Source organism: Schistocerca piceifrons, chromosome 1 (assembly GCF_021461385.2).
Source record: "Schistocerca piceifrons isolate TAMUIC-IGC-003096 chromosome 1, iqSchPice1.1, whole genome shotgun sequence".
NCBI classification, from domain to species: Eukaryota; Metazoa; Arthropoda; class Insecta; order Orthoptera; family Acrididae; genus Schistocerca; species Schistocerca piceifrons.
In genome coordinates, this window is record NC_060138.1 from 495,313,720 (window position 1) to 495,340,276 (window position 26,557).

Sequence of the window (26,557 nt, forward strand, 5' to 3'; positions counted from 1 at the left end):
CGAGAGTGGGATTAAAATTCAGTGAGAAGTCCTACCAATAATAAGATTCGTTGATGACATTGCAGTCCTCAGTGGAAGTGAAGAAGGATTGCAGGCTGTGTTGAATGGAATGAACAGTCTAATGAGCAAAGAGTATGGATTTAGAGCAAATCGAAGAAAGACGAAAATAATGAGAAGCAGCAGAAATGAGAACAGCGTGGAACTTAAAATTACAATTGGGGATCATAAAATAGACGAAGTTAGGGAATTCTGCTACCTAGGTAGCAAAATAACCCATGACGGACGGAGTATGGTTCAAATGGCACTGAGCACTATGGGACTTAACATCTGAGGTCATCAGTCCCCTAGAAATTCGAACTACTTAAACCTAACTAACCTAAGGACATCACACACATCTATGCCCGAGGCAGGATTCGAACCTGCGACCGTAGCGGTCGCGCGATTCCAGACTGAAGCGCCTAGAACCACTCGGCCACACCGGCCGGCCCGGACGGAGTAAAGAGGACATAAAAAGTAGACTAGCACCGACACAAAAGGCATTCCTGTCCAAGAGAAGTCTGCTAGCATCAAACCTAGTTCTTAATTTTAGGAAGAAATTTCTGAGAATGTAAGTTTGGCGCTTAGCATTGTATGGCAGTGAAACATGGAGTGTGGGAAAACCAGAACAGAACGGAATCGAAGTCTTTGAGATGTGGGGCTACAGAAGAATGTTGAAAATTGATAAGGTAAGAAATGAGGAAGTTCTCCGCAGAATCGGCGAGGAGAGGAAAAAATTGATATCACCAACAAGAATACGGGACAGAATGACAGGACATCTGCTAAGGCGTCAGGGGAGCTGTAGAGGATAAAGACTGTATAGAAAGACAGATCTGAGATGAAAAGGTTGGCACAGGAAAGGAATTTGTGGCAGACTGCATCAGACCAGTCGGAAGATGCTTTCACTCTTTCTCTGTTGTATTAACACTCGTGAAACAGTTATTTTGTACATCAGCACGAGCGAGGTGGGAGTGAGTGTCATTTCGTAGGTTTACTCCTCACGGTGTGCTAACATTTTTAGCCATTTTAGCGACATTCTTTTCTTTTGAGATTTGCAAGGACGCTGATAACCTCGCCGTTGAGCGGCCATAAATTCCAAACACACACAGAGATACTAAGTTTTTGATTCAGTGATCTGAAATTACATCCTTCTTATGATTAAATCAAGTGTTTCCAATGAGATAGCGACATAATATATTTTTATTTGTATACTACTTTTTTCTCTCGTTTTGGGCGATTAGGGACCACTTCAAGTAACTTTAAGACACTTCCGGAAGCCTTGTTTGCAGCCCAAGAACGTTTCATTCTTTCTCTGGCAGCGTGTCGTCTCTCTTATATCCAGCCACTGTTCTGCTTTTGTTCAGAGCTGTATTTTGATTGGCTAGAGATGTCGTCCTGGTTCACATCAATACTCTTGAGGTCTTCCTTACTTCGTTTAATCATTTATCAGAGACTTTAAATTTGTCTTTCAATATATTAAAAATATGATCCATTAGTTGGGTTTCATCTATTCTGAAGAGATGTCCATAGAATTTCAGTCGTCGCTTCCTTATTCCCTTTCATTCGTTCATATCCTGTCTAAATCTTTTCTTCCCCGAAGTCTATAATGTCCGTTATGTTGCGGCCCATTATTTTATGAAGAATGTGGTGCTCAAACTTCTAGGCTTCTCTCAGTCTAGTCTTTCCTAGAGTTCTGAGGCATTCACTTGCGTACAAACATTCTGTTTTGATCACTGTGTTATAATGCCTGAATTTAGATTTTCTTGTCTAGGACATGCGTCCTACGGGAAGCTGCATCTTTTTCCGCATGCTGTTGTTCACTTCTTTCTCGCTCGTTTTCGTCTACAGTATTTCAGCAAGGTATCTGAAACCGTCCACTTTTTCAGTTTTATCATAGTCTGTTGTTAAATGATGAAAACACCCCTTCTGGCTCTAGTTTTAATTAAAAACTCTTCGGGGATTTCTCTCGTAGTTTTTCTTTTGAAAATGTCTGTGTCACGAGTTTGCTTGAAAATTCCCACTCTTTTAGGGCCCACTCCAAATTCTATCAAGATGTAAAACAACACTTTCCGATCGACAGAATCATAGGGTTCCTTAAAGTCGACGAATACCACTACCGGATCCTTCGAGATGAAATTTTCCAACACTCTTTTTCAGGTTCCAAAATCTGTTAAACGCAAGTTCTCCCTTTCCATGAATTCACCTCGATATTCACCAGGTTGATGATCTACTTGCTCAAACCGATTAACCTGTAGTGCTTTGGAGAATACATTGTAAATTTGAGGTACCACAGAAATGCCACGATGATTGTTAATGACAGTTATGTTACGTTTACACTGAAAATAGAAAATACGGAACGGAAAAAATAAAAGTGGCAGAGGGAACCCTGTCTGACAGCAACAAAAGTAACCAACAAAACACGTCTGATAACCACTTTCACCGCTCCAGGTGTATTATAAGCTAACCGCTTCAATGCTCCAGACGTATATAGAGGACTTGCTATGAAAAATATTTACAGCGGTTCTCTGCTACAGTCGTATAGAGTCGGAGATGATTGTTGCACAAAATGTGGAATAACTGTTGGAATATTAGGAATTACCTGAACGACTTATTGAATGCTGAATTTTCTTTAGATGTAATCGTTATCTAGTTGTATGCTGCGCATTTCCTGTTGTTGTTGTTGTGGTCTTCAGTCTTGAGACTGGTTTGATGCAGCTCTCCATGCTACTCTATCCTGTGGAAGCTTCTTCATCTCCCAGTACTTACTGCAACCTACATCCTTCTGAATCTGCTTAATGTATTCATCTCTTGGTGTCCCTCTACGATTTTTACCCTCCACGCTGCCCTCCAATGCTAAATTTGTGATCCCTTGATGCCTCAGAACATGTCCTGCCAACCGGTCCCTTCTTTTTGTCAAGTTGTGCCACAAACTCCTCTTCTCCCCAGTTCTATTCAATACCTCCTCATTAGTTATGTGATCTACCCATCTAATCTTCAGGATTCTTCTGTAGCACCACATTTCGAAAGCTTCTATTCTCTTCTTGTCCAAACTACTTATCGTCCATGTTTCACTTCCATACATGGCTACACTCCACACAAATACTTTCAGAAACGACTTCCTGACGCCTAAATCTATACTCAATGTTAACAAATTTCTCTTCTTCAGAAACGCTTTCCTTGCCATTGCCAGTCGACGTTTTATATCCTCTCTACTTCGACCATCATCAGTTATTTTGCTCCCCAAATAGCAAAACTCCTTTACTACTTTAAGTGTCTCATTTCCTAATCTAATTCCCTCAGCATCACCTGACTTAATTAGACTACATTCCATTATCCTTGTTTTGCTTTTGTTGATGTTCATCTTATATCCTCCTTTCAAGACACTGTCCATTCCGTTCAACTGCTCTTCCAAGTCCTTTGCTCTCTCTGACAGAATTACAATGTCATTGGCGAACCTCAAAGTTTTTATTTCTTCTCCATGGATTTTAATACCTACTCCGAATTTTTCTTTTGTTTCCTTTACTGCTTGCTCAATATACAGATTGAATAACATCGGGGAGAGGCTACAACCCTGTTTCACTCCCTTCCCAACCGCTGCTTCCCTTTCATGTATGTCCCTCGACTCTTATTAACTGCCATCTGGTTTCTGTACAAATTGTAAATAGCCTTTCGCTCCCTGTATTTTACCCCTGCCACCTTTAGAATTTGAAAGAGAGTATTCCAGTCAACATTGTCAAAAGCTTTCTCTAAGTCTACAAATGCTAGAAACGTAGGTTTGCCTTTCCTTAATCTTTCTTCTAAGATAAGTCGCAGGGTCAGTATTGCCTCGCGTGTTCCAGTATTTCTACGGATTCCAAACTGATCTTCCCCTAGGTCGACTTCTACTAGTTTTTCCATTCGTCTATAAAGAATTCGCGTTTGTATTTTGCAGCTGTGGCTTATTAAACTGATTGTTCGTAATTTTCACATCTGTCAACACCTGCTTTCTTTGGGATTGGAATTATTATATTCTTCTTGAAGTCTGAGAGTATTTCGCCTGTCTCATACATCTTGCTCACCAGATGGTAGAATTTTGTCAGGACTGGCTCTCCCAAGGCCGTCGGTAGTTCCAATTTAATGTCGTCTACTCCCGGGGCCTTGTTTCGACTCAGGTCTTTCAGTGCTCTGTCAAACTCTTCACGCAGTATTGTATCTCCCATTTCGTCTTCCTCTACATTCTCTTCCATTTCCAGAATATTGTCCTCAAGTACGTCGCCCTTGTATAGACCCTCTCGTACTTTCACCTTTGTGCTTTCCCTTCTTTGCTTAGAACTCGAATAAAATGGCACGACGATCCGTTTACAAAAAATGAGCTTCCATGTCTTCTAAGTCAAAGTGACGACGAGGATATCATCACGCCCTAAACAGCTGATTATGGTTGGACAGATAGTGATGCCTATGAGCCTAGAGATGAATCCATTACCACAAATATTCAAAGTATCAATGAATCAGCAAACACTGAACCAGTAAATGCAGATTCAAATTTTGACGTCACCATAGTTTCTTCCTCCGATTCCGAAAAAGAGCCTGAGAACAAGCCTGACAAATCTGCTAAAAGACACAAAACAGATTATTTTAGATCGAAAGAATCCGATCTGGACCCCAAAGTGTATAATTTCGGTAACAGTCATTCCGGTAGCAAAATCGTCAGATTGGATGATTCATCTGTTGTATATGACTGCTTCCAAAATTTGAAGTCAAGAAATTGTAAACTATAAATCTGAGTAAGGTAATTTGTATTACGAGCACCTTTGCAACAACGCCAGTGAAAAATCGAGACTGTGACGTTGGTAAAATACAAAAAGTGATGAAATTTACTGTTTCATTGCCGTACATTTTCTGATGACTCTAGTGAGAGAAAAGTAGCTACACGGCTATTGGACCATCGACTCATCACTGTCTACTCCAATGATCACACATATCATGCCGAGTTACGAAGAATGTTACGCTTTGTTGACAACAGAAAAGACCCTGGACCCTGGAGATGACAAAATCTGGAAAGTAAGCGAATTGTGAATCATCGAAGAAAAGTCTGTCCAGATTTTTTCCATCCTTTTAAAAATTGGTGCACTGACGTAAGTTTAGTTCTCCACAAATGCTGAGCAAGAGGAGAACCGCACCGGAAATGACCGCGGAGAAGCCCTCGGACGTTGGCGCGCCAGGTACATACAGTCTGCGCCCGCGAGCTCGGCTCCAGTTCACCACCGGCAATGGAGGGTGAAGCTTTGACAATGCCAGCCACTCGTGCTGGCGAAACGTCAGAAAAATCATTCGATGAACGTCGGCCGAAGAACCCGAGACAGAAGCCAATAGGCAGTTTGTCAATAATTACTTTATTCATATTATTTATCACAAGCACAAAATTGATTCACGGTCTTTCGTGTTACACACCAGACTAACTCTAATCGCTTCTCAAGAATGTCCACTTCTCAGTCTTTTGTGCGGGAAGCTTTGATTTTTTATATACATCGATCCTGATCGGCTCGATTACCTTTGAATTTTAATGTTATTGTTATTGTTGTTGTTGCATAGCCCCCTAGCCCCCTCCCCCCCCCCCCCCCATGGCTTAGCCACAGCCTAGGGAATGTTTCCAGAATGTCCTTCTGGAAACATGCCCTAGGCTGTCGCTAAGCCATGTCTCCACAAAATCTTTTCTTCCAGGAGTGCTAGTTCTGCAAGGTATGCAGGAGAGCTTCTGTGAAGTTTGGAAGGTAGGAGACGAGGTACTGGCGGAATTAAAGCTGTAAGGACGGGGCGTGAGTCGTGCTTGGGTAGCTCAGGTGGTAGAGCACATGCCCGCTAAAGGTAAAGGTCCCGAGTTCGAGTCTCGGTTCAGCACACAGTTTCAATCTGCCAGGAAGTTTCAAATCAGCGCACACTCCGCTGCAGAGTGAAAATTGCATCCCAGCGAGAAACTTAACATCAGAATTGGTGGTCACGAAGTAGATGAAGTTACGGAATTCTGCTATCTAGGCAGTAATAAAATAAGCGAGAAACTTAACATCAGAGTTGGTGGTCACGAAGTAGATGAAGTTACGGAATTCTGCTATCTAGGCAGTAAAATAACCAATGATGGACGGAGCAAGGAGGACATCAAAAGCCGGCTAGCAATGGCAAAAAGGGCATTCCTGGCCGAGGGAAGTCTACTAGTATCAAACATAGGCCTTAATTTGAAGAAGAAATTTCTGAGAATAGACGTGTGGAGCACAGCATTGTATGGTAGTAAAACATTGTCTGTGGGAAAACTGGAACAGAAGAGAATCGAAGCGTTTGAGACTTGGTGCTACATACGAATGTTGAAAATTATGTGGACTGATAAGGTAAGGAATGAGGAGGTTCTGCGCAGAATCGGAGAGGAAATGAATATGTGAAAAACACTGTAAGGAGAAGGGACAGGATGATAGGACCTGTTAAGGCATGAGGGAATTATTCCATGGTACTAGAGAGAGCTGTAGAGAGCAAAAACAGTAGAGGAAGACAAAGATTGGAACACATCCTGCAAAAAATTGAGGACGTAGGTTACAAGTGCTACTCTGACAGTAGCAAACCAATCAGAAGACTGATGAGAAAAAAAAAAACCAGAGAAAGCTACAGTGGTCTATTTAAGAGGTCATCCGGACAATTGCCTCCAACGTTTTATGTAAATCAACGGGAAACCAAAGCAGACGAGAATTCGAATCATGAGGCAATTGATGATAAATCACAGGTTTTCCCTCTGGCAATAATAATTTCTAATTTAGTCAAGTTTTATGTTTTCCGTTTTTAGTTGTCGTAGAGTGACATAATACCATAAACCAGTCCTGTCTTCTGCTGTGTCGGTATATTGTATTTATGTTGACAGGACTTTTGCGCTTTCCATGTGTGTGTATGTGTGTGTGTGTGTGTGTACTAACAATATCTTGTGTTGGCCATGAATCCGGGATCAACATCCGTCTCCATTGCCAAATATCTCTGGTTTACCTCGAAAAAGTGCGAAAATGAATTAAATGATTACTATAGCTATTATAAAGTTAATACCTATGAGAAGCTTTACAATAACAGCACTTTCAAATTTCAAAAACTGCCCGGAAGGTTGCAATTTACCTAGTTATATTTTCGTGGTGCAATATACACATACGAATTGCGCTTAGCAATTGTTTTTGCCGCTCACAACGTGATGTATCGTGTAGTGTAGCGGTGGTGTTGGTTTTGAGAATACAAGTGATGTTACAACTTTTGGAAATGCTTGTCAGTTAGTAAATTATCAAGTTTGATGGACTACTACAAAAACTGATAAAAATTTGTTGCCTTATAATGTGATACTGTGAGTTCGTATTTAGGTTAAGTCATTTTTTCCTTGTGTTATTGGCATTTTTCATTTAGGCGTTGAAGATAGTAAATACCTGCAGTTTTATATTAGTTCATGTATTTGACAGAGTTTTAATGCCAGCATATTTAACGTTTTCCGTAACGTTGTTTAACCAACAAAGTAATTTGTGTTTACAATTTCACATATGCAGCTGATTGCAAACATTAAGGGAATAATTGCATAATCTATAAAGAGAAGGATGGAGTCCACTACAGATATAAGTGAAATAATGTACTGTTTGCGTTCATGGGAAGAGGAACACCAGAATTCTTTGTACGATCCAGTCCCAGTTCTTACGAGGTATGTTTACACGCTTCAATGTATACCACATATTTGCAGATATTTTGTGCTGTATAGTTCGTTTACGTATGTTAATTTATTTTTTTGTTGCCTATCCGTTGTGTTTGTGTTCATAACATCCAAATTTTAATCAAAGAAAAAGTTATTGTTAATTCTTTGTAGTTAAATTGCCATAATGTCTTAAACATTTTAGTATTACTTTGGATGTGTGGGAATCGTATTGTATTTTTGCTTTTTGAATATATATACGAGACTTAATAGTGTGCTGAAACGTAAGATCCCTACAACTATATAGGTAGCATTGTTCTGTAGCCTATTAGATAGAAAACCAGTGACAGTTGTAACTTCCCAGATATTTTTTTTAGAGGACTATTAGCATTCTGTGCGTATTGTCAGTATTTTTAAATCGGGTATTTAATGACAGGTCAAAAATATCCATAGCATATTGTACTGTATTGTTACATGCACTGTGTTAAATGTTCTTAGAGAGCCCTGTTATTTCAATTTATACTATCTTTTGATTTATCTGCTCGAACACTCAATGGTCTTCATTGAAAAAATTCACATATTTTAATCATTTCTATTACCTAGTTCCGTTACTGGTGGGGAGGGTAAGAAATTTCTTGTTTCTGAACTGATGACAGTGGTTCACTGACTTACGAAGCAGGCTATGGGTCTGACAAGTATTTTGGAAATATAGCATTTTATTCCTCAAAGCAAAAAGTTACAGTTCCTGTTTACTGTGTCAAAATACTATTAGCCCTGTGTATTTCTTTAAGCATGCATGTGGTATTTTGAAATGTCTCTCAAAACTTCCTGTAAAAGTAAAATCACAATTGAAACTCCTGATTGGAATATCAACAATGTAAGGAAAAGATAATTCGCTACTGACAAAGGCTGCGATCGAAAGCTGGTGTGTAAGTGTCATTTAGTTTTGCCTGTCTGTAACTTAATCTCTCATTTTTATGGCAAGTGGCAGTCTATCTTTTCCTTACATTTTTGATATTTCAGTAACAGTAATTTATTCTTTAACATATGCTACCTTTCTTCTATCAATGAAACTCCTTGTTTTACAGTTAATCTCAATGTCTTTGTCACAATTCAACATTGCTGTTAACATAAATTGATGTAGAAATTGGAAGATTGACCTGCTTTTAGTTTTCTTTTACTTTGTTGAGCATTACATGGGTGTTTCCACTTTTCTGAGTAAATACCTCTATTTTCCACTGTGGTCTGCTATTGTCATCTTTATAATACGTTTGAAGGCATAACAACAATACTTCCCCTGCCTGAGACAGATTTTCCAGGGGAGGTCCCATTGTTTTTGATAGTTAAAATGAGTGTGGTTTTATGATGGCTGTCTCCATATTGATTGATAGTATCAGTGCTCAAAGTGGATGAATTTAATCACACTCTTCAACCCATCATGTATTTGTAGATTCTGTCACATACAAAATTGTGTATCTTTTGATTGGTGTGACCATTTAACATAAGTTAAAAATACTGAGGCTCGGGTTGCTCTTAAATGTTACCGGGCCTTAAGAGGATGTCTGTTAAACCCTACTGTACTACTATCAGGTCTGCTAAATTCTTAATAGTAAATGTACTTAGTTATCATGTGCAAGAGAAAGAGCAGCAAATCTGCTCAGTGACATCAGTTAGCTTTGTTCAGACCCTATGAACAAAGTATGGGCTTCATGTGATTTGTTTTGAGGGGTACAAAAATAGCTTTTGACCATGCACTTGGTAAATATGTACTTCGTAGAACAGTTCATAATGGGAGAGAGCTTCCATTGTATATAGTCACTGTAAAGAAACAAAAGCTGCTATCTAATTTGTGTAAAATAAAGCATAGGGCTATAAATAGGGAGATGCTAAATCAAGCATTGAGAGAGCAATCCATGAAGCCTTCAACAACTACGAATACTACAGCAGAGTAGTGTTGTAGGATGTCTTACAAAAACCAAAGAAATTTTAGTTGTAATAAAGATTGTTAGTGGTACCACAGTTTGCGTCCAGGCACTCTTGGATGATACAGGAACTGAAATTAAGAGCAGCAAAGTGAAAGCAGAAATGATGCACTCCATTTCTAGATGCTCCTTTACAAAGGAAAATTCAGGGTTATTGTACCACTTTAATTCTTACAGCACTGCAAAGGCACATGATAGAGCTATTGATGTTAGCGGCATTGAGAAACAGCTGAAATTGGTAGAATTGGACAAAGCTCCAGGGCCTGATGGAATTCCTATCAGATTGTATAATGAATTTGTGGTCGAATTAGACCCACTTTTAACCATATTCTACTGTAGACCTCTCAAATAAATAATACCCTTGTCATCCATTTGTTATTAAATCTTAGAACAAATTCTGAGCTCAAACATAATTTGACACCTCAAACAGAATAATCACCTCCATGGCAACCTGCTCAGGTTAATAATACTAATAAAAAAGGGGAAAAAATTGTGGCAGATGGGTGTAAGAAAAGGGATGCAAATACAATGAGCACTCTTTTTCGTTGCAGATTTTAAAGGGAGGTGTGAGGAAAGTGAGCACTAATCCACCTATAGATGTCCACAAGAGAGGAAGGGGAAAAAAGTCCCCCTCTCATATGTTGCAGCCAGTATACTATGCTTTATGTTGCAGGCAGTTACTATGCTTTATGCTGCAGCCAGTATACTATGCTTTGTGTTTATACTGAGCAACTAAATAAAAAGGTCACGTCATAGGTTTCACTTCCTATGCTGACGATGGGTCATATGTAGTGCCCGCTGGTGGCCCATGAAGTACCTCATTGCTCATTTTACCAAAAGAAATAGAACACAACAGCCAAATCAAACATAATATTAGACAGTGCTCCACAGCTACTGCACCTTTGACCAATAAGGTTGACAAAAAATACTAAACACACACGCACAATCTTTTGAGTTCTGAGGGAGCCGAGAAACCAAGGAAAAAATTTACACGTGCATATGTAACATAAGGAGTACCATAGATTGAGGCTAGGAGGATAGTATGAATGAAGGATGTATAGTATAGACTTTTCTGATTTGTGCATTTCAGAGGAGTGGAAGAGACAGCTGCTATCAAAGTGGGGGTAATGTTGATAGTCGTATGGTTTGATACAGGTAGATGGTTTTATACATCCGTCAAAGGTGAAGGAAGGTGGTTTGCGTAGCCGAAAATGATAAGGTGATTCACACAGAAAAGAAAGTTTTACGACTGAGAGGGAAGGTGGCCAGATTCAAATATTTTGTGCTTCACAGCATTTTCTTCCACCTGGGGGTTAAATTATGTATTGTCCATAGTTTGTTTAGTGACAATATGTGTATGTGAATGGCAAAATTGGTGTGGTGGGTTGCAGGATGTAATGTTTTTGAACAAGCCACACTACAACTTGTCAAAGTGTAGAATCTACCATCGTTACTGCTGTCTGCATTTCAGAGCAGTGTTGTTGTCACATGCCAAGTGTGATGGTTTTGGCCACTATTGGATGCAACTGGTGATCTAAACTACATAACAACAACCTGTCATGTTTCACAAAGATACAATATAGACACATGGTAGCAAATATACGTACTTTCTTGAAACTTCAATGCTGACCTGGCATGGAAGTTTGCCACTGAGTGAGATGATGCAGTGGTTAATACACTAGGAATAGCGGACTTCAAATATCCATCCAGCCATCCCGATTTAGGTTTCCCATAGTTTTTTTAAATTAATTAAAGTGGATGTCACGAGTAGAACACAATTGGTTTTTTGTCCCCTTTATTGTTGTATGTGAGCTTGTTTCCATTAATCGTGGCTCAAATATAGTTGGTCAACAATGTTTTAAGTATTCCAAATGTTAAGTCTTAATTGTGATTCAGTCAAGTAGTAACTAGATAACTGGTCTCAGTTGGCCAACAACCATCTTCAGATTTAGGAAACAAGCAGAATAATTTCTTTTCAGTATCGTAAAAGTACTTAAACCTCTGAAAGATTTTTAAAACTTAAAATTTAAAGAAATTTAAAAAAATTAACTGTGGTAAAACAGCATGCCTGTTCCCATTATAGCTGATACCTGAGACATTAGATAGCAAGTCTAGCAACACTGTAATCACATGTATGGTAACTACCTCTGTCAGCACATCTTGGTTGTACGGTACAGTTTGTGCAGTGGATAGAGTTTTGGGTTAGCATGCAGGAGATTATGACTCGATGCTGGGTTGAGGCATATGTTTTTTATTTGGTAAATGTAGTCCAGGTGGTACGGTGTCTGGCATCTTTAATCATCAACAGCGATTGCAGCAGGTCCTCTAGGAAACATTTGCGCTTACATACTACAATCGTAGAAATGGAAGATTGGTCAGCTTTGAAAGAAGCCCGTTCTGTGTCGTGGGTGTGAATTTATTCGCACCACTTCATCTGCTAGATGCAAAATCTGTTTTCTTTGTACCCTCCACCAATGGTACCATAGATTGGCACCAACTATTATTCTTGCCTTGTTCAGATCCGTTACATTTCGTTAGGGCCTTAAGTTACCAGTAGGGCTAGCAACGTGCTTTGCAAATGATGTCCAAACTCGGTTACTATTTGTATGTGTTATCACCATGGTCCCATTAATTATGCCTTTCAACATTGAGTCTGGTAACCGCATGCTGGTTAGTATGTATCTCAATGCATTATTATTATTATTATTATTATTATTATTATATCGATGGGATTATGGAAGGATCACATCTATTACCATTAGGGAAACAGTGTAATTTGATGTCGAACATTTCACACTTAGTGGTGTCAGGATGAATCATGACAGAACAATATCTGTCAGAGGAGTAACGCGCATTACATGGAACAGTATGCAGGACTGACGGTGTGTTTATATTGAATGTGCTGTCCACCAGACAGGGACTAGTTGTGAGTGGAATAACACGTCTGTGACAGACTCCAATGTTAATGTGTACACACATCGAATTTTTTCATTGCAAGCCTCTAAACCAGTGTGGCAGATGTATGGCATACACAAACGACAAATTTGTGGATATGGTTCTGGTCCTTGGTGCATCTGATAATGGGGATTGTGTTGCTGCATGTGAGTATGCTGCTAGATATCCTTGTTGGCGCCATCCAGATAAAAATGTGTTTCATCATCCGGCTTTGCACTTTCGGGAGTCAGATTCTCTCCTTCCACCATCTCATGCCAGAGGTTGTCTACAGACTTGCTCTGCTCCAGCTACCTGATGAAGCTATTCTGGAGGTCATACACCAAGAACCTCAGCGAAGGACACACAGCGTAGCAAGGCAGCTGTTTGTCTCGCAACACACGGTTGTTAACATGCTGCATGAGCATGGGCTGCACCCCTATATTATACTTCCTGCAGCTCGCCATCGGTGGATGCAATTCTGTGAATGGTTTCAACAATAACAGGAAGCAAACGATGACTTCGTGAACATCGTAATATGGTCAGATGAAGTAACATTCGCGGGTGAGGGTGTCTTTAATATGCACAATGCCCACCATTGGTGTGAGGTTAACTTGCATGTCACCCGCAACTGTGGATATCAAGTTCGCTTTGGTATCAGCGTCTGGGCCATATATTGGGCAACAGGTGTTTGGGTCCCTACATGTTGCCTGACCGGTTGACTGCATGCATTCCTGTCAAACTATCTGCCTGATGTGCTGAAATATATTCCACTACATGTTCGGCTCGAGATATGGTTCCAATATGATGGTGCATCTCCACGTTCTGGAATTAATGTACGACAGTATTTGGACAGAACATTTCTAGGGAAATGGCTCGGACGTGGACATCATTTATATGGCCAACGTGTTGACCTGACCTACATCCTCTGGTTTTCTTCCTGGGGGCACCTGAAGGAGTGTGTGTTCTCTACTCTGCCGATGAATGTGGAAGAATTGGTAGCACATGTCATGCTGCTCTTGTTACTGTCGATGCAGCTGTGCTGCGAAGGGTCCAGAGCTGTATGATGTGGCAGGTTGCACAATGTTTGGACAAGCAGGGAAGACGCTTTGAGTGCCTGTTGTTCTGAGGACAACGTACTCTGTTGTGAATGTCATACTGTCATTAATATGTACATTATTGTTGTCACTGGTTGCTAATGTGCCACATCTGAGTGTTCATATTACATGTAATATAAATGACAAGTAGACGTTGTGTTATTGTATTGTGCTATCATCTTTAGTATCACGAAATTGATATTGTTTCTGTAGTTATTCTGTCCTATGACAGGTCATTTGTTTCAACTATCTGATTCTTATTTGTCTAACCACGTATTTGTTATGTTCAGCGTTACAAAATGTTATAAATTTAGGATACATGTGACCTAAGAGAAGGCGTATATTACAGTATGAACTCTCAGATTGAAATTAGCAAATAAAAAAAATGCACCCTAACCCAGGATCGAACCCTCGACCTCCTGCATGCGAATGCAAAACTCTACATGCTACACCAACTGTACAGCATGACTAATATGTCTGACAGAGGTAGTTACCATTCACGTGGTTACAGTGTTGGCAGCTTGCCACTCTTTAACGTCCTTTTTCTGCCAGATGTACTCACTGGACAAACTTTTGTGAGAGCCTTTTTTTTATCACTGGCATGTGGCTAGTCATGCTGCAAAGACCTTGTGGGCGAATTTCACTTCACCCTGTAGAACCAGGAGGAGATATATCGCTGTATGTACCTTTCCATCACCATCAACAGATGGTATTTTTGGTAATATTTGAAGCTAATAACCTAGTGAAACCGTTTATAGGGAAGGTTGTAATTCACTAATTTTCTGACAGACAGACAGTAAGTGAGTGCACTGACAGATGATCATGTTTCAAATGCATTTTACTTATTACCCATTTCTTGAAGAAAAAAGAGGAAAATTTGCTGTGGCAGAGTTTTTCAGCGGGTTTGAAGAGAGATTGTGTCTTGTGCTTTATGATCTTCACTCCAGATAGAGCTAAAACCAGTCTGCAGTTTCGTCAGTTTTAATCTGCAGTTTGTAACCAATAAATTATTGACGTCGACATCTTTTCCAGAAAAGTTTTGAATCTACCTGAAATCTTCCTGATCTCCATGTCTCTTCCACCTGTACACATTTATTTCATGATTTTCAAGTTAAATGTTAGCAATGATTAAACTGTGCTCTGTGCAGTATTCAGTATTCAAACTAGGTGATTTCCCCTTTCATTCATTTCCCCCATCCATGTTTTCTACCCCCCCCCCCCCACCCAGGAGCTCACGGTTCTTTCGTGAGTTTGTGCAGGGCGCACATGGGTCCCCAAGCTATTGTGACCCATTCTTCATTACGTGGCTGTATTTCCTTCACACTGCTCCCTCCCTTCCTATCCTGGCTCGTTCCCTGTTGCTACCTCCTTCCCCCATCTGGTGTTTTCTGATTTATGTCGAACTGGCTATCCACCTGGTTTCCTGTGTTGTTTGCAATTTTGTTCCATTTGCCTGTTCTTTTATCCTTTTTGGCATTTAGGTTTCCACTTGAGGTTTGATCTCCAAAATTTCCTGTTTCTAGTGTGAGCCATATGGGAAAGAACTCCCTCCATAGCATCTACGGTGTGGATTCCTCTCCTCCCCTCCTTCCCCTCTCCCTTCCCCATTGTAGCCCCTCCTACCTGCTAGGTCACCAGCACGTGTAGCCAGTCTGTGTGGTGGGGCTGTTATGTATCCATATTGCTGAAGCCCTGACAACACAGGGATCACACTACTGATACCTGAGCTGCTCCCTCCCCATGTATTCCAAGGAGTGGTTGCTTGTCTCTTCAGGAGTATCTGAACTCCTGGCAACAGCTGCCCTCGATATGGCTGGGTGGCGCCTGTGGAGAGAGCCTCTGGTCACAGTGAGTGTTATCAGGGTGCATGCTTGGTGCATGAAGCATATCAAGCTGCAAAAATCAGGCTGTTCTCAAACATCTGTCTCTTCAAAGGGTGAAGGATCCTTGAATGCTGCTTCGTATAACCTCGCAACCTTTCGTTCCCTGGCTACATCGTGGGAGGAGGGCGAGGCTCGCCATTCACCTTGCTCGCCTGACTGCAGGGTTCTCCAGAAAGAAAGGAAAATCATGGAGTACAAGACCCTGGACAGACTGACCTACACTGAGGCTAAGAGAAAATTTGAATGCCTGCATCTTGTGTGTATGACATTGTCTTACGCCACTGCTACAACAGTTCTGGCACCATCAGCTCTGCCAACCCAAGTCACCTCTCAGAGCTGGAAGACTACATCTGCCCCCTTGATGGTGGGGGGCATTTCCCTCCCTGTTGCTCCTGCACCACCTATTTCGGGAGCAACCCCCCCCCCCCCCCCCCCCCCCCAACCATCGGAGACATCCATCCCCACTTCTAAGCCGGGGAAGCGTAAGTCTCCCTTGGATCACTCCCTTCCCAGGTTTCTTCTAGTGGGAAATACGACACACACCAGTGGCTGAAGAGCCCAAAAATATGAAACTTCCTGACAGATTAAAACTGTGTGGCGGACCGAGACTCGAACTCGAGACCTTTCTTTCAGGAGTGCTAGTTCTGCAAGGTTCGCAGGGGAGCTTCTCTAAAGTTTGGAAGGTAGGAGACGAGGTACTGACAGAAGTAAAGCTGTGAGGATGGGGCGTGAGTTGTGCTTGGGTAGCTCAGTTGGTAGAGCACTTGCCCGCGAAAGGCATAGGTCTCGAGTTCGAGTCTCGGTCAGGCACACAGTTTTAATCTGTCAGGAAGTTTCATATCAGTGCACATTCCGCTGCAGAGTGAAAATCTCATTCTAGCCCAAAAGTAGCTGGTCATACGGCTTCACGCTCATTCTCAGTTCCGGAGACTGAGCCAGTGAAGTCCTCACAGCCAGGCAAACCCAAGCAGCAATGAGAGAAATCCTAAAGGAAAACCCCTAAGACCAAGAAAATTGCAGTGGCACCAGCACGTACAAGCCCTGCCGCTGAGGATGGGGTGGAGATTTTGGCGTCCACTGACGACCTAGATCTCACCAGACCCTCAGACACAATGGATATAGACTGCTCAGGCAATAAATCGGTGGCAGCAGGTGACTCTTGAGGTGTAAACTGCCTCATTGATTGTTCAATATCTTCCCAGTTCACAAAGTGATCCTCCAGTGCAGTTGTGGCGGTTTTTTCCACCGCCTGGCTGAGCTGCGGCAACTGTTAAGCTTTACACCTGCTTCCTGCATTGCCCTCCAGGGAACATGGTTCCCATCAATGCGGACCCCTGCCCTCCGCAGCTATAAGGAATATTACAGGAACAGTAGTGACTATAAGAGAGTGTCAGGTGGCGTTTGCGTTTATGTCCTAAACTCGGTCTGTAGTGAACATGGGCCCCTTCAAACTCCTCTTGAAGCATGGCTGTCAGAATAAGGACGACACAGGAAATAACTATTTGCAATGTATACCTTCCTCCAGATGGTGCATTACCCCTGAATGTATTAGCTGAACTGATTGATCAACTCCCTAAACCTTTCCTACATCTGGGAGATTTTAATGCCCATAACCCCTTGTGGGGTGGTACCGTGCTTACTGGCCGAGGCAGAGGTGTCGAAACTTTACTGTCGCAATTCGACCTCTGCCTCTTAAATACTGGGACCGCCATACATTTCAGTGTGACTCATGGTAGTTACTCAGCCATTGATTTATCAATTTGTAGCCCAGGACTTCTCCCATCTATCCACTGAAGAGCACATGACGACCTGTGTGGTAGTGACCACTTCACCATCTTCCTGTAACTGCCCCAGTGTCAGGCACATTGGGCGCTTGCCCAGATGGGCTTTGAACAAGGCGGACTGGGGAGCTTTCACCTCTGCTGTCACCGCTGAATTTCCCCCACACGGTAACATCGATGTGATGGTTGAGCAGGTGACTAGCACAGTTGTTTCTGCTGCAGAAAATGTGATCCCTCTCTCTTTAGGGTGCCCAAAGCGTAAGGCAGTCCCTTTGTGGTCACCAGAAGTCGCTGAAGCAATTGAGGAGTGTCAGCGAGCTCTACAGCAGCATAAGCGGCACCTTTCCCGGAGCACCTCATAGCCTTTAAACAGCTCCATGCCTGTGCTCGCCACCTTATCAAACAACGGAAGAAGGAGTGTTGGGAGAGATATGTCTCCACCATTGGGTGCCACACGGCACCTTCCCAAATCTGGGCAAAGATTCGGTTACCAGGCCCCAGCAGTTGTCCCCGGTGTTATCATAAATGGCAAGTTATGTACCAACGCTGACGCGATTGCCAAGCACTTTGCTCGAGCCTCTGTGTCAGAGAATTACCCCCCCCCCCCCCCCATTTTCTTTTGCACACTCAAAGGACAGCTGGAACGGAATGTCCTCTCATTCACTACACGCTGCAGTGAATCCTGTAATGCCCCATTTACAGAGTGGGAGCTCCTCAGTGCCCTTGCACATTGCCCCAACACAGCTCCTGGGCCTGTTCACATCCACAGCCAGATGATAAAACATCTGTCATCTGACTACAAGCGACACCTTCTCATCATCTTCAACCGGATCTGGTGCAATGGCGTCTTTCCATCACAGTGGTGGGAGAGCACCGTCATTCCGGTGCTCAAACCCAGTAAAAACCTGCTTGATGTGGATAGCTATCGGCCCATCAGCCTCACCAACATTCTTTGTAAGCTGCTGGAATGTATGCTATGTCGGCAGTTGGGATGGGTCCTGGAGTCATGTGGCTTGCTGGCTCCATGTCAGGGCGGCTTCCGCCAGGGTCGCGCTACCACTGATAATCTTGTGACCATCGAGTCTGCTTTCCGAACAGCCTTTTCCACATGGCAACACCTGATTGCCGTCTTTTTTGATTTATGTAAAGCATACAACACGACTTCAGTGACATCATATCCTTGCCACAATGTATGAGTGGGGTCTCCAGGGCCCACTCCCGAATTTTATCCAAAACTTCCTGCCGCTCCGTACTTTTTGTGTCCAAGTTTGTGACTCCCTTAGTTACATCCATATCCAGGAGAATGGAGTCTCGCAGTGCTCTGTATTGAGTGTCTCTCTATTTTTAGTCGCCATTAACGGTCTAGCAGCTGCAGCCGTGCCCTCCGTCTCACCTTCTCTGTATGCAGACGACTTCTGCATTTCATACTGCTGCTCCAGTACTGTTGTTGCTGAGCGGCGCAGTCATGGGCTCTAGCCTACGGCTTCCGGTTTTCAGCCGCCTAGAAGTGTGTCAAGCACTTCTGTCTGTGTCGTACTGTTCATCCAGAACCCACACTTTACCTTAATGACGATCCACTCTCTGCAGTGGAGACATATAAGTTCCTAGGACTGGTTTTTGACGCTCGATTGACTTGGCTCCCTCATCTTCGTCAGCTTAAGCTGAAGTGCTGGCAGCACGTCAATGCCTTCCGTTGCCTGAGCAACACCAATTGGGGTGCAGATCACTGCACCCTGCTGCAGCTCTACACAGCCCTTGTCCAATCCCAAACAGACTATGGGAGTGTGGTTTATGGTTTGGCAGTGCCTTCAGAATTCCATTTACTCTACCCTGTGCACCGCTGTGGGGTTCTATTTTTGACAGGAGCTTTTAGGACGAGTCTGGTGACCAGCGTACTGTTGGAGGCTGGTGTCCCTCCACTACAGATCAGACGTGCGCAACTGCTTGCCAGTTACGCAGCACACATTCATAGTTCCCCCGCGCATCTGAATAACCGTCTCCTTTTCCTGCCCGTGGCAGTCCATCTCCCGCATCGGCGGCCCAGATTGGGGCTAATGATAGCGGTTCGCATGCGGTCCCTTCTCTCCGAACTTGAGTCATTCCCTTTACGACCTCTGCTTGTGGCCCGTTCACATATGCCTCCATGGTGTATGCCTCGGCCGCCGCTTTGTCTGGACCTTTTGCATGGCCCTAAGCACTCCGTTAACCCCGCCGCTCTCCGCTGTCATTTCCTCTCGATTCTTGATGTGTTCGGGGGCTCTGAAGTGGTTTACACCGACAGCTCGATGGCTGATGGTCACGTAGGCTTCACATATGTTCATGGAGGACATATTGAGCAGCACTTCTTGCCAGTTGGTAGCAGTGTTTTCACTGCAGAGCTGGCGGCCATATCTCGTGCTCTTGAGTACATCCACTCATGTCCTGGCGAGTCATTTCTCCTGTATACTGACTCATTGAGCAGCCTACAAGCTATCGACCAGTGCTACCCTAGCCACCCCTGGTAGCATCCATTCAAGAGTCCATCTGTGCCCTGGAACAGTTCCGCCGTTCTATGGTTTTTGTGTGGACCCCAGGACACGTCGGAATCCCCAGCAATGAACTTGCCGACAGGCTGACCAAACAGGAGATGCAGAAACCACTTCTGGAGATAGGCATCTCCGAAGCTGACCTGCGTTCTGTCTTACACTGCAGTGTTTTCCAGCTTTGGGAGACAGAATGGCATAACAGCACGCATAAAAACTGTGTGTCATTAAGGAGACTATGAATGTGTGGAAGTTATCCATGCAAGCCTCTCGCAGGTAATCAGTTGTCCTCTGTCAGCTCTGCATTGGCCATATGTGGGTAACGCATGGATACCTACTCCATCGCAAGGGCCCGCCTCAGTGTCGCTGTGGCTCCCAAATGAGTCGTTCACCTCTTGCTGGACGGCCCACTTACAGCCGCTCTGCGACAGACCTTTAACTTTCCCAGCACCCTGCCTTCAGTGTTCGGTGACAATGCCTCCTCAGCAGCTTTAGTTTTACGTTTTATCCATGAGAGTGGGTTTTATATTTCTATATAGGTTTTAGCGCATGTCCTTTGTCCCTCTGTGTCTTCCACCCTAGTGCTTTCAGGATGGATGTTTTAATGTGTTTCAGAGTGGCTGGCTTTCCCTTTTTATTCTCGTGGTTGGCCAGCCACTGTAATCTGCTTTCATGTTTTAATCTCTTCTGTTTCTAGCGTCTCTGTTCTCTTGTCCTCTTTTTGTTCCTTTTAGTGTTTGTTGCCTCCCCTTCGTTCTTGTGGCTTTCCCTTTCTTTCCATTTTGTGTTATATGTATTGTCCGTTTTATTCTCAAACTTGTGGCACTGTTTTATTAGGAACAAGGGACCGATGACCTCATAGTTTGGTCCCTTCTCCCGCCTTTAAACCAACCAACCATTTATTTGAAACGAAATGTTTTATTCCACACCATTGTCTAATTACAGCTTGCTCGCTGAGTTTTAAGTGTACATTTTCATCTTCTGGCACGCATGACATTATACCATAATAAAGAACCAAATATGAGGTGGTACAGTACTGGTACTCAAAGAAAATTTACATCCTGGAAACCAAACTGAAAAGTTTAATATCAGATGGGGGCCTACATCATTGTGAATGTGGACATAAAAATATGCACTTCAAGCCGAATAGTACATCTGAATATTGTTTACGAAATACCAATGCCCTTGGAGTATCCTCTGACGTCCTGTTTCTTTTAAGATGTAATGTAAGATCTCTCAATGCTTTATACATACGGACTTCATACACCTTCATAGCTGTGTGCACGCAGTGACGCCTTTTTTCTGGCAACTGCTGCAACAAGCCTTTTCCTAACAGATTGCGGGAAAATATTGCGAATGGTAGTTTGAAAAGCATTACTTTCAAAGTAGATTTTCTTTTATGTAAGATGAATTCTGCTATGTGCGAGAATGAGCAATGAATTTCTTAAATCACAGAACATTTGACTCTCATTTAAAACTTAACGCTTTGAGGACCAGTCACTTACAAGAATTTCTAGCCCAGAAGACTAGACATTTATGCCATTATTTCAAATTTTACTGGCACATTTGTTTGATGTATCTTAAGGAGTAACACACGCATAATAACACACCAATAATACATGCGAAAGCTTAGCTTCTCTTGTAATAGCTTAGCTTCTCTTGTAGCTTATTAACCTTCGAGACTAACATTAAAACTTCCTGGCAGATTAAAACTGTGTGCCGAACTGAGACTTGAACTCGGGACCTTTGCGTTTCTCGGGCAAGTGCTCTACCAACTGAGCTATCCAAGCACGACTCATGCCCCGACCTCACAGCTTTACTTCTGCCAGTACCTCGGCTCCTACCTTCCAAACTTTACAGAAGCTCTCCTGTGAACCTTGCAGAACTAGCACTCCTGAAAGAAAGGATATTGTGGAGACATGGCTTAGCCACAGCCTAGGGGATATTTCCAGAATGAGATTTTTCACTCTGCGGCGGGGTGTGTGCTGATATGAAACTTCCTGGCAGATTAAAATTGTGTGCCGGACCGAGACTCAAACTCGGGACCTTTGCCTTTCGCTGGCAAATGCTCTACCAACTGAGCTACCCAAGCATGACTCATGCCCCATCCTCACAGCTTTACTTCTGCCAATACCTCATCCCCTACCTTAACGGGACGTGAGTCGTGCTTGGGTAGCTCAGTTGGTAGCGCACTTTCCTGTGAAAGGCGACGGTCCCGAGTTCGAGTCTTGGTCTGGCACACAGTTTTAATCTGCCAGGAAGTTTCATATCGGCGCACACTCTGCTGCAGAGTGAAAATCTCATTCTGGAGACTAATATTATATGTGAAAGCTTTTCTTTTCTTCTTGCAACACTATGTATATTAATTCATACCATTAACTTTTCCTATTTGTTTGTTTGCGCCACGTAACGGTGATGTTACTACTGGCTAGCATCACATATCCTATGCTCTGAATATCTGCTGTCATCACTGGCGAGATTACATCATTTGAGCTATGATTGGCTTACAAAAGGGCATCACAATCTCGGTTTCAGTTCATTGGTAACTAAGGTGCTGTGTTTGGTGGAATTCAAATTTGTTGTTGTTGTTGTTGTGGTCTTCAGTCCTGAGACTGGTTTGATGCAGCTCTCCATGCTACTCTATCCTGTGCAAGCTTTTTCATCTCCCAGTACCTACTGCAACCTACATCCTTCTGAATCTGCTTAGTGTATTCATCTCTTGGTCTCCCCCTGTGATTTTTACCCTCCACGCTGCCCTCCAATACTAAATTGGTGATCCCTTGATGCCTCAGAACATGTCCTACCAACCGATCCCTTCTTCTGGTCAAGTTGTGCCACAAACTTCTCTTCTCCCCAATCCTATTCAATACTTCCTCATTAGTTATGTGATCTACCCATCTAATCTTCAGCATTCTTCTGTAGCACCACATTTCGAAAGCTTCTATTCTCTTCTTGTCCAAACTATTTATCGTCCATGTTTCACTTCCATACATGGCTACACTCCATACGAATACTTTCAGAAATGACTTCCTAACACTTAAATCAGTACTGGATGTTAACAAATTTCTCTTCTTCGGAAACGCTTTCCTTGCCATTGCCAGCCTACATTTTATATCCTCTCTACTTTGACCATCATCAGTTATTTTGCTCCCCAAATAGCAAAACTCCTTTACTACTTTAAGTGCCTCATTTCCTAATCTAATTCCCTCAGCATCACCCGACTTAATTAGACTACATTCCATTATCCTTGTTTTGCTTTTGTTGATGTTCATCTTATATCCTCCTTTCAAGACACTGTCCATTCCATTCAACTGCTCTTCCAAGTCCTTTGCTGTCTCTGACAGAATTACAATGTCATCAGCGAGCCTCAAAGTTTTTATTTCTTCTCCATGAATTTTAATACCTACTCCGAATTTTTCTTTTGTTTCCTTTACTTTTTGCTCAATATACAGATTGAACAACATCGGGGACAGGCCACAACCCTGTCTTACTCCCTTCCCAACCACTGCTTCCCTTTCATGTCCCTCGACTCTTATAACTGCCATCTGGTTTCTGTACAAATTGTAAATAGCCTTTTGCTCCCTGTATTTTACCCCTGCCACCTTCAGAATTTGAAAGAGAGTATTCCAGTCAACATTGTCAAAAGCTTTCTCTAAGTCTACAAATGCTAGAAACGTAGGTTTGCCTTTCCTTAATCTTTCTTCTAAGATAAGTCGTAAGGTCAGTATTGCCTCACGTGTTCCAGTGTTTCTACGGAATCCAAACTGATCTTCCCCGAGGTTGGCTTCTACTTGTTTTTCCATTCGTCTGTAAAGAATTCGTGTTAGTATTTTGCAGCTATGACTTATTAAGCTGATAGTTCGGTAATTTTCACATCTGTCAACACCTGCTTTCTTTGGGATTGGAATTATTATATTCTTCTTGAAGTCTGAGGGTATTTCGCCTGTTTCATACATCTTGCTCACCAGATGGTAGAGTTTTGTCAGGACTGGCTCTCCCACGGCCGTCAGTAGTTCCAATGGAATATTGTCTACTCCGGGGGCCTTGTTTCGACTCAGGTCTTTCAGTGCTCTGTCAAACTCTTCACGCAGTATCGTATCTCCCATTTCATCTTCATCTACATCCTCTTCCATTTCCATAATATTGTCCTCAAGTACATCGCCCTTGTATAGACCCTCTATATACTCCTTCCACCTTTCTGCTTTCCCTTCTTTGCTTAGAACTGGGTTTCCATCTGAGCTCTTGATATTCATACAAGTCGTTCTCCTATCTCCAAAGGTCTCTTTAATTTTTCTGTAGGCGGTATCTATCTTACCCCTAGTGAGATAGGCCTCTACATCCTTACATTTGTCCTCCAGCCATCCCTGCTTAGCCATTTTGCACTTCCTGTCGATCTCATTTTTGAGACGTTTGTATTCCTTTTTGCCTGTTTCACTTACTGCATTTTTATATTTTCTCCTTTCATCAATTAAATTCAATATTTCTTCTGTTACCCAAGGATTTCTACTAGCCCTCGTCTTTTTACCTACTTGATCCTCTGCTGCCTTCACTACTTCATCCCTCAAAGCTACCCATTCTTCTTCTACTGTATTTATTTCCCCCATTCCTGTCAATTGCTCCCTTATGCTCTCCCTGAATCTCTGTACAACCTCTGGTTCTTTTAGTTTATCCAGGTCCCATCTCCTTAAATTCCCACCTTTTTGCAGTTTCTTCAGTTTTAATCTACAGGTCATAACCAATAGATTGTGGTCAGAGTCCACATCTGCCCCTGGAAATGTCTTACAATTTAAAACCTGGTTCCTAAATCTCTGTCTTACCATTATATAATCTATCTGATACCTTTTAGTATCTCCAGGGTTCTTCCATGTATACAACCTTCTTTCATGATTCTTAAACCAAGTGTTAGTTATGATTATGTTGTGCTCTGTGCAAAATTCTACCAGGCGGCTTCCTCTTTCATTTCTGTCCCCCAATCCATATTCACCTACTATGTTTCCTTCTCTCCCTTTTCCCACACTCGAATTCCAGTCACCCATGACTATTAAATTTTCGTCTCCCTTCACAATCTGAATAATTTCTTTTATTTCATCATACATTTCTTCAATTTCTTCGTCATCTGCAGAGCTAGTTGGCATATAAACTTGTACTACTGTAGTAGGTGTGGGCTTCGTATCTATCTTGGCCACAATAATGCGTTCACTATGCTGTTTGTAGTAGCTTACCCGCATTCCTATTTTCCTATTCATTATTAAACCTACTCCTGCATTACCCCTATTTGATTTTGTGTTTATAACCCTGTAGTCACCTGACCAGAAGTCTTGTTCCTCCTGCCACCGAACTTCACTAATTCCCACTATATCTAACTTCAGCCTATCCATTTCCCTTTTTAAATTTTCTAACCTACCTGCCCGATTAAGAGATCTGACATTCCACGCTCCGATCCGTAGAACGCCAGTTTTCTTTCTCCTGAGAACGACATCCTCTTGAGTAGTCCCCGCCCGGAGATCCGAATGGGGGACTATTTTACCTCCGGAATATTTTACCCAAGAGGACGCCATCATCATGTAATCATACAGTAAAGCTGCATGCCCTCGGGAAAAATTACAGCTGTAGTTTCCCCTTGCTTTCAGCCGTTCGCAGTACCAGCACAGCAAGGCCGTTTTGGTTATTGTTACAAGGCCAGATCAGTCAATCATCCAGACTGTTGCCCTTGCAACTACTGAAAAGGCTGCTGCCCCTCTTCAGGAACCACACGTTTGTCTGGCCTCTCAACAGATACCCCTCCGTTGTGGTTGCACCTACGGTAAGGCTATCTGTATCGCTGAGGCACGCAAGCCTCCCCACCAACGGCAAGGTCCATGGTTCATGGGGGGGGGGGGGGGAATTCAAATTTATTTTGTAATTACGAATATATGCAGCTTATTGTAATATGAAAATATGCAGTGTACATGTTGCTGCACATCAGAGATCTTTCCAAGATTGTTTTTTCTGGGTTTCATTTTCTAAAGTGGCAGTGAGAAGATCTATGCTGGTGTATAAAATGGTAACCATTCAAAGGGTTGATAAGTTTTAGAGTTCCATGGAAAAGTATATTGCCACATAACATGGAAAAAGTGTATTTTTTTACCGGGAAAACTCTGGGATTTATTTTCCCTTGTCCATGTATACACCTTGGTGTCTCAGTTGTGCTGACCGCCACTCCCCTCGCTCCCCGGATTGCCCGGCTTACAAGAGAGAAAAGAAGATTCAAGAATACAAGTCCCTGGATCGCTTGTCTTATGCTGAGACTCGCCAAAAGTATGAGAGACTCCATGTAGTGTCACTATCTACGACTTATGCCTCTGTTACTTCATTTCTTCCTCCTCCCTTGTCCTCGCCTCCCTCTCCCTTGCAGTTCCCACAACCTACCGTCAGGGAGCCGCTCCCTCTCCCCAGCCGAAGTAGTGCTCCTTTCTTAGACATCAGCCGGTTCGCCAGAGTTTTTCAGGCCAGAAGACTCTTACCACCACTCAGCTATGAGGCCGCACCATCTGTGCACCCCAAGGCCGCCTGCTCTTTTTTGGTTCCAGATCTTGCAGAAACCTGTGCATCCCATGAACTCTGCCCTCCCCCACCTCAGAAAGAGAAGAAGAAGAAGAAGAAGAAGAAGA

The 26,557-nt window shown here is 42.7% G+C and overlaps 1 protein-coding gene across 1 annotated transcript in view; it reads left to right on the forward strand.

Moving 5' to 3' along the window:
- The first annotated feature begins 7,038 nt into the window (after positions 1-7,038).
- Positions 7,039-26,557, forward strand: part of LOC124795922 (DDB1- and CUL4-associated factor 1-like) — a 252,209-nt gene continuing 232,690 nt past the window's right edge. The window contains exons 1-2 of the mRNA XM_047260006.1: positions 7,039-7,378; positions 7,575-7,723. Of these exons, the coding sequence (XP_047115962.1) occupies positions 7,623-7,723 (101 nt within the window). The 5' untranslated portion in view covers positions 7,039-7,378; positions 7,575-7,622. The remainder of the gene's footprint in view (positions 7,379-7,574; positions 7,724-26,557) is intronic.